The sequence below is a fragment of the Rhipicephalus sanguineus genome, chromosome 9 (genome assembly GCF_013339695.2).
Source record: "Rhipicephalus sanguineus isolate Rsan-2018 chromosome 9, BIME_Rsan_1.4, whole genome shotgun sequence".
NCBI classification, from domain to species: domain Eukaryota; kingdom Metazoa; phylum Arthropoda; class Arachnida; order Ixodida; family Ixodidae; genus Rhipicephalus; species Rhipicephalus sanguineus.
Genome location: NC_051184.2, coordinates 33,617,566 through 33,626,687, shown reverse-complemented (window position 1 = coordinate 33,626,687; position 9,122 = coordinate 33,617,566). Strand labels below are relative to the sequence as shown.

General features: G+C 40.9%; 1 protein-coding gene across 2 annotated transcripts; it reads left to right on the top strand.

Annotated features, from left to right (window-relative positions):
• Positions 1–3,522: 3,522 nt before the first annotated feature.
• On the top strand, positions 3,523–6,345 carry LOC119404940 (mediator of RNA polymerase II transcription subunit 22). Of its 2 annotated transcripts, XM_049419127.1 has the most exons (3): positions 3,536–3,562; positions 3,595–3,862; positions 6,107–6,345. In XM_049419127.1, the coding sequence occupies exons 2-3, from the start codon at positions 3,653–3,655 to the stop codon at positions 6,323–6,325; spliced, it is 429 nt and encodes a 142-aa protein (XP_049275084.1). In that variant the 5' UTR covers positions 3,536–3,562; positions 3,595–3,652; the 3' UTR covers positions 6,326–6,345. The 2 variants fall into 2 exon arrangements, with proteins under 2 accessions (XP_037527585.1, XP_049275084.1); XM_037671657.2 differs by having other exon boundaries at positions 3,523–3,862.
• Positions 6,346–9,122: the final 2,777 nt, after the last annotated feature.

Below are 9,122 nucleotides of genomic sequence, written 5' to 3'. Positions count from 1 at the left end.
TATTACGAAGTTAACAGCAGGCACTGATACAGTATGCGTCTGACATTTCAGAAGGTTACGAGACAGTGTTTCTGTGGTCGTGAAACATTGGACAGTGGATGTTGTAGCCTGTCAGATGGCACACACAATACAAACTGCTCACAACTGTTCCTCATTGAACTTTGCTCGGTTTTTGTATCTGCTGGCTGCATATATGCCATGTCTGAACGCTGCCCGTCTTCTCTGCGTGCTGGTAAGGACTCTTGAATGTCTACAATATATTACCTCTTGCTGGTGAGACATGGAGGATGGGGAAATACGTTTTGACCTTTGTAAACTCAAATTGCTTAAACATAATTGTTACTTAAATGGAACAAGTCTCTTAATTGGTCGGTGTTGTATTTGGGTAGTGCAAAAAAAAGAGTTTGATTTGGAACCTAAATTTTCATAACTCTCAGTAAATGAAACCCCGGATGCAGGCTTTAAAGGATTTTGCTCACGGTAAATTCTGGGATGTTTTCCTGTGTTCAGTCCAGAATTTCATCTTTATTAAACGGTGACAAAGACCCCTGCCCAACTGTGTGTTATTCAGCGGAGCAACTGGAGGTACGTTTTTTTTAGTTTATAATCGGTGTCTTCTACAAAAACCAGCAAAACTAGTTCATGCAATAGCCATCAACTACGCCCCTTACCACATGGAAAACTAGTTGCTGATGCATTCACTCCTTTATGCCTAGCATACCTAACAATGTTGAGAGGGTGTATGACAGACAGTGCTACAAGTCTTCGCATCTTTCTCAATAAGAGCACTGTTAATTAGAACATATTTAGCTGGTCCTTTGAGGTTCCATTTAACGATATTTTACTGTATGACAACAGAAAAGAAGCCTGTGTTCTTGCACTTCCTCCTTGGTAGGGGTTGCAGATTGAGGCAGGGATTGCATTTTGGTGGGGAATTCCTGTTGATGGGAGGCTTTTCAAGGTAAATGGGCTTTCATTGAAAAACAGCTTCGCAGGCCTTAAGATTTTTTGCTAATAGATACAGCTTGACATGCGGTGCAGTGAAAAGAATGGTACAAAGACGTGTCCCTCAGCAGTAAATAAAGGAAGTCTCGAAACTGCTAGTAGAACAAACGCACGAACTACTCTACGAACTTGACAGTTGTGTTGGACTGCACAGTGCATATATACTGTGGAAGGCACTGTTTTCGATCCCATGTGAAGTTTCTGATTCTGGTGCCAGAAGTCACTCTGAATTTCGCGAAATGAATGGTCACAGCCGGTCTGGTCAAGAATGTCTCCTCCTGCAAAGATGCTCAACTTGTACCAACCCAAATGTTCACAGTTATCCCCAACTGCAACCTTACTGCCATTATAGAATATGGCACGGTATTTGCCACTACCATCACAATATGTTCATTTTCTCTGTGAACTGCGCTAATTTAGGCTCTGATATATTGCTACCCAGAGTGCATCCTGCTAATTGACCTACTAGTGCAGCAATGTTGCCTAAGAGGAAAACAAGGTTGCACCATATTAATGCTACCATGGCCAGTGACGAATGGTGATAACAGCTGTTGGGAAGTATTGGAAATAGGGCCCACAAAGTTGGGGTACGCATTCTGCTTGTATGAAATAATGCTAGAGTGCATTAAAGAACCTGGAGGAGTCCGGGATGGAGTAATATATAAAACTTCTTGTTGATATGAAAGTGTGCTGTAGCTGCTTTGTGCGTTCCTTTGCACTCCTTGAAAATTAGCTTATACTGACAGTGAACAATTAGCTCACTGCAGCAATGTGCGGCGTATATGCACTTATATATCGGCTATCTTTTCTTTTCCTTTTAGACTGCAGAATTTTGAAATAGCTGGATTATTTGGAGCTTGAACGAGAAACTTGAATGCATCATTGAAAATTACACTAGTTAAGTTTTAACTACTCTGCCACGTATTGCAATTTACAAACTTTGGCTGATGGTGAATTCGCAAAGCCTGTCCACTTGGAAAAGTGTCACGATAACACCTAATTCAAGAATTTCATCAAAAGTCATTCCGCAGCTTGCCCATGAGCTCTCGCTGAGCGTGCGACATTTGCGCCTGCAGAAAACCTGGTGCTCCTTCCGACTGTTTGACGCTGTAGTTGTGACCTTCACTTAACCCACCCACTTCATCCTCTACTATTTCCTCAACTCTGTCGCTTATTCTTCCCTCACTCTTACTCCACCTTTCACATAAAAGCATCGTGAGCCTCTAGGTATGGCCATAAAAAATGTCACACTTGCCTAACTCTATCTGAGTTAAAGAAGGAACGGCAATAACAATATTATAGTGTGCAACAAAACACATTTGTGTTCCATTTACTTCTCTGCTTCAATGAAAGAGATGGTGTAATAAAAAATTAGTGCAATGACAGGTAGTGAATGTTTACCACATGTTGGCTGACACTTTACACTTATTATCCCAAAGCCGTGCATGTCGTTCTTAGGATTTGATCCAGGTGGGCATGCCCTGTAAACTTGCCCCGACTGCAATTCATAAATTTTACGACTTACTCCGAAGTGATTAGAAACTATAGTCCGGATAACACTTAACTCTTTCGTTACTGTGGGAAAATGGGCAACTTTTCGTAGGTTCTTGTATTTTTTTGTAATAAGTAATACATTGGTTATACTGTAATGCAATACATCAAGAGAAAGCTAAGTAATTGTACTTTTGACGTGTGTCAGCTTTAAAAACTGAACTTGGAAAGTAATATGCAGAAAAAATTGTTAAAGGTAGCATTTCTTGGAAATTTGAAAGAACATTTGCAATTGTATGCTTACTACATAAAAAAAGTAAATCTGAAAAATATTCTGAAATATACAAATTGTTTAGATAGGAGACATCTACCTAACTGAAAAATTTCACTGACCTAGCTCAACAATTCTGCACGAGTTACACTTATTTACTTGTTGCCTAGTAGAAAGTGCCTTGTTCAGCCAGGTTGCACAGTTTTTTCTTTTTATTGCACAAATTTCTCACACACAGAAGCACAGTAAATATGAGTAAAAAGGGAAAGAAATGGGCTATTGAACCATGTATATATGGACAAATTGCGCTCCATTGTCGCTCAAGAAAAAAATCTTAACTGCGAAAGTACAGTGTCGCGGACGGCGTCAGAACATCATTAGGTATGACTTCACTACTCAAAAAATATATGGAATTGTGTAATTAAAAAAAAAAAAAGCTTCTTGCATCCATGTGAAAGAGTACCAGAATAACAACAGCCCTTTCTGCAAGCTACCAGGTGCTAGGCAAAATTATTTCCCAAGGTTGGCACATGCCACTGGGCATGTGCGTATATATATAATAATATATAATATATATATATAAGATATATATATATATATATATAATATATATATATATATATATATATATATATATATAATTTTTATCACCTTTCTTTTTTGTGAATCTGCACAGTAAGCATCTTCTGTCTGCAACACAGCGATCATCATTATCGTCCATGTTATTATCATCATCATTATACACTACGGCGTCTCCAATGGCTGCCGCCGTCACAACGCGAATCTCTTGAAGCTGTGCGGTTTGTAGTATCTCTTTCTTCCTAAAGTTTCCTGTGCCCTTAGTTGCTGTACCATATTCATGACAGTCATCGAGTAGCCATCACGATGTCGCAAACAAAAGGACTCAGTCAGAGCAAGGAAGCGCTGTTGAAATCCTACACCAAACAACTCAAGGATGACATGAAATCCATGGTCGACAACTTCACGGAGATCATCAAATCCACGCGCGTTCCGCTCGAAGATGAGGGCCAGGTACACAGACCGCTGCAGGGAATACAGGACCACTACGAAATGACAGTACGAGCTGCAAACATTGTAAGTACGCTTCCAATCATCTGTATTCCCGCAAATCGGAGTTGACCTGCATTTGTTGTTCTCAACCAATGACCCGCGATCACCTTGGGGAATAAGCCAAGGATCGGATGAGCTATAATTCAAAATTCATTTTCTTTTCACGCGCGGTAAATGAGTAGAACGTTCTTTCATCGGCATGGCTACATAGCGCTGAGCTAATAGATGGTTACATAGGATGCAGTGGTATCTTCTTTCTGCCTCGATGGGGGGGGGGGGGTACCTTACCTTGGTACATTTTGCTTTGTTGGTACATAGTTACCTTATTCATATGCATCTCATTTGTTCATTTGTCATCGGATGTTAGTACCGTGCTTTTATGCCGTATTTGGCTCGTTTTATTCTGATGTGTTGGTATGCATTGTAGAGCTTTTAAGCGTACATAAGCACCCTGTTTTAGCTTCTGTTTCGTTGTCAATCTTTCTACCTTAGTTTCTGTTGTTGTTACAGTGCTTGGCATTTTTGTATTGATCTAACTCTATTGCATGTATAATGTACTTTTTGGATGTATTCGTATCCACTCTTGCTAGGGCCCCTTAAGAGGCCTGCAGTATTCTCTTAAGAAAATAAATAAATTAGCGAAATGTAAGCTGTATCACTATTGGATATTTAGCCAGAAGGTCGTTCTGTACCAATGCAAGACTTTTGCTGCAGTTACGCAGACTTACCTATGACGGTCCTAACGAGGAGGCTTCCAAGGTCTGGATATTCGAAGATTAAATTTCCAATACAATTCGTGTACACGAGCGCAAGGGGAAAGGCACCAAACCTACACATATATAGAATGAATGTAACCTAATCATAAATGCAAGCTCCGCCCACAGCCGTCGCTGGCCCACCCAGAGAAAACTTGCATATATGCCCCATCCAATCGCATTTTCTCATTTCCATGACGTCAAGCACCTTTCGTATAATTCAGGTAGGTGATTTTTCCATACAGACACGTGTTCGTGTCCTTGGATTTGGGTAGAAGAAACTTCCTAGCAAATTTCAGCAAAGGTTCCGACATCACTGTTCAGGGAAACTTTAGGGACGAGAAACTTTCAATTAATGATATGCATAGTACTTACGTACGCAGCGAAAAAGTATTTATGGTTACAACCATAGGTCGGCAAACTGACTCATGAGTCGACTCACTCAGACTCAGATCGAGCCGTGAGTCCGAGTGAGTCTGGTTGAGAAAAATTTTAGTGAGTCAGAGTTTGAGTGAGTCCGGTAGAGGGAAGTTTTAGTGAGTCTGAGTCCGAGCGAGCGCTAAGCACAAAATATATTTCTTGAGTGAGTCTGAGTGAGCTCCACACCTCTTTGCCGACCTATGGTTCTATCTACACAACTGCAGCATTACCATCAGCCTTATGTTCGCTCACGTTTATACTCCTGCCAACTCACACATACTTCAATGCACTAACGTTCATACGCCAGCTCAGTATTTATTAATCAGAGGCGTGAGTTACGTAGAAGGAGAGGGGAGGGGGCTAGTTGACCTCCCCACATCTGCAACCTCTTTCACAGGAAGTTCTTGATAAAAATATCTCGTGTGAGTCACCACTTTCAATAAAAATGTCATTACTGGATTGCAACCAATGAAAACTAATATTTGAAGGTTCGAGATCAAAAGGCGCCAAATAAAGCACCAAATATGCGAGATACTGGTATTAAAGAGCATTTTACCATGGTCAAAAAAACCAATTATACGCTAACGGACTCGTGAGTTGACTCACTCAGATTCAGAGCCATGAGTCAGAGTCTGAGTGAGTCCGAGCAAGTAATATTTTGATGACTATGAGTCCGAGTGAGTCCGCCTGAAAAAAATTTCAGTGAGTCTGAGTCCGAGTGAGTCCAGTTAAAGGAAATGTTGGTGAGTCTGAGTCCGAGCGAGCTATAAGGGCAAACTATATTTCATGAGTGAGTCTGAGTGAGCTCCACATCTTATGCCGACCTATGGTTACCATGGAAACCACATAGCACGACTCTCATGCACAAATGAATGGCAGGCTGCAGTTCTGGGGGTGGAGCTTGTATTTATTCTCACGTTGTAACTGACTATAGAGTTTTGTTTTGGAACATGACGGTGAAAAATCAGGAGTAGTGTGTTCAATTTTCGGTTAGCACAGAGATTTCTGTGTTTAGAGAATAGGAAGTGTTGGTACATGTTTAGATGTGTTATTAATGTGTATCTGTCGTCGCATTTTCTCTCTTTTTACTTAGGTCCGAGCTGGAGAGTCGTTGATGAAGTTAATATCGGACATAAAGCAGTACCTCATCCTAAATGACTTTCCTTTTGTGAATGACTCCATCGCCCAGAACAGCCAGCGCTTCTGTGCTTTTCAAATGGACTGTGATCAGCGGTTGATGGCTCTGCGTGACGACATGGCTGCCGAACTGTACGAGCTTGAAGAAGAGTATTATTCATCCTGCTATAAGTAATAAACAAGTTTCACTCTGCAGTAACAGCAGCGGTCATGCCTGGGCCAGGCCTGTTGTGTATTTCTCATTTCAGATCAGCACCTGTACAATGTTGTGTGACTACACTTGACAATATGTGTCTGAAGTGCATGCGATAAATTGCGCTGGTAGCAAATCGGGCACTGACCTTTCAGCTTTTAAGAGGGACTTGTGACTACTGATATGTTGCCAGATTTTGTCATACTCCGACGTTAGAAATCAAGCACTTCATGTTGGGAGAGGATGCATCGGGGGTATACTTATCTAGCAAAGCAGTGCAGTTTTGTTCGCGTTCGTGTATGCAGAACATGTTTTATGAAGGTGTTTTTCCACTTATTACCTTTTGTACTATTCCTAATTTGAACACCACAGAAATAAGCAGACTTTTTTTTGTCCGCCACGGTGGTATAGTGGTTACGGTGCTCGGCTGCTGGCCCGAAAGTCGCAGGTTCGATCCCGGTCGCGGCGGTCGCATTTCCATGGAGGCGAAATGCTAGAGGCTCGTGTACTGTATGGTGTCAGTGCACGTTAAAGAACGCCAGGTGGTCAAAATTTCCGGAGCCCTCCACTACGACGTGCCTCATAATCATATTGTGGTTTTGGCACGTAAAACTCCAGATATTATTATCATTTAATTTTTTTTTGTCTGTAGCGTCAGATCGGGTCATGTTATCAAAAGCACGGACTTGCCTGCGTCTCAATTGGACTATTCTTAGATGTTTTAGGGGAAGTTTTTTACTATTTACCACATTTACTTTTAACAGTTAGTAAGTCTATTTTCTTCCCTTTTTCACCACTACAGTTCGCTTCTTGCTTAATGCATCAAGTCGCAGTCAACACAAACACAACGTTTCCATGTCACGATAATGTATACGAGATACAACACCGTTTGTGAAGGCCTCGGCAATCTCCCACCACACATTGTTCATGACGTAAAGTATTCTGTTTGCCTCGTACATCATACAGCAGGACTATGAGAATCAATTGATTTCATTAGTATTTAGAGTTGACTGGTTGAATCGACATTTCTGTGCATCAAAGCAATGGCGGGGCTAGTCTAGGAAGTGGCGGCATTAAAAAAGGGCTACCACGGTGGCAAGATGGACCTGTGCCATTCTGTTAAGCGGGAAAGCACATCTGTAAAGTCAGCCACTGTAATTGCAACTATCATGGCTTTTTATTTCTTACACAAAGCATCTGTGTTCCCTCTGTAGCACTTCACATTGCCTTTTAGTTTGTGGCACAAATGGAAGCCATAATAAACTTATGTTTGTGCATTATGACACCCTAGGGGATGGGCAACAGGATGCTGAACACCACTGCATGTACAGTCGCGCCCAGTATGGGTTGCAACATGCTGCCCATGTCCAAAGTGGTGCCGGCATAGAAAACAATCAGTGAGGTAAACACTGCTTTGACTACTAGTATATGCAAAAACAGTTTCACGTTTGCCAGTGTTAGAGTGTAGGCTTGAGGCTCATTCAACCATGGCCACTGTTTTGCAACTCATATTGAGTGCCACTGTACAGGGTCGACGACATATAAGGTGAACACCTTATTAGTATTCAAACCGGTAAAACGACAGTGTTTATTCTACTTCACGAGTGCAATGTCCCTTATATGGCATCTAATCATGGTGTCGACACGCACCATAATGATCTTCCGAGTTATGAACTAAACATCAGCTTCTATGTGCTCTTGAATACTAATGAAGTGTTCACCTTTAATGCGGACGACCCAGTACATCAACTTGCACTGCTTTCTTTTTAATAGGAACAAAATGATCCTACATGTTGTTGGATATAACAGATAACCAGTGACTGTAGGTAAATTTGGGGAATGTTGCTTGGAATCAGAGATGATTGTTTTTCTTAATTTGTGTGCAAAAACTCATTTTTTATGTGTTATGATTTTTTAAATGTTGCCATAAATGTTGAAAACAGCATTACGTATGAGATAGCACTACTCCTGCATGCTTAGCATGTAGCAATATATATAGCAATATAAATCTCAAAAGAGCAGAAAAAATAATTTACATTCTTCAGATTCTGCCATAATCACAACATCACGAAACCACATAATCTGTGTTGACCACCTCGTCTTGGTTAATATTTTTTTCATGCTGAAAAGAAAGGCATGCAGTAGGAAAGCATGTTTTCTCCTGATGAGTGGAGAGATTTTGCTATATTCCATAAAAATATTGTTGAAACAGGAAATTCTGTCTTTTATAACAGGAAAGTTTCTCTGATCTGAACACACCATAAAGATAGAACATAACATGCCCTTCAACACTGAAACATGGAGACATAAAAGTATAGGACCAGTTCCAGCTGATTTGTGTCCCATCAAAAGACAACCTACCAGATGGCTGTGTGTCTACTAGCACTCCTTTTAAATTTGCTTAATTTTGAAATTATGCTACCAAGGACACCACACCTGGGATTTTTTTCAAATCAGACATCGATAGTCGACCTCCTGAAAGGTGCATTTCTTTCGTCTCTAAGAAAGAAAGGAGCGCTTCCTCATATGTTAAAATTATAACCACAAGCTACAACCTGCCAAGCTCAGACCACAGTTTGTGTATTTTCTAACAGCATTTACCTTGAAAAGATTCACTGTACAGAGACGATATGGTGCTTCCTTTGATGATATTTCAGAATATCTGTAACGATATTTCCGTGCGTTACGTTCTTGCGCAAAGTTAATTGTGAACAGGAGCGGTAGTGGCATCGTGGAAACCTTAAGATACATGCCCTGAAATCTCGCCACCTCCTTCCTT

Bases quoted from the DNA above. Each gene is read 5' to 3' on its own strand.
- LOC119404940 (XM_037671657.2), top strand. From the start codon at position 3,653: ATGTCGCAAACAAAAGGACTCAGTCAGAGCAAGGAAGCGCTGTTGAAA. The intron at 3,863-6,106 runs GTAAGTACGCTT...CTTTTTACTTAG, and splicing joins CAGTACGAGCTGCAAACATT to GTCCGAGCTGGAGAGTCGTT.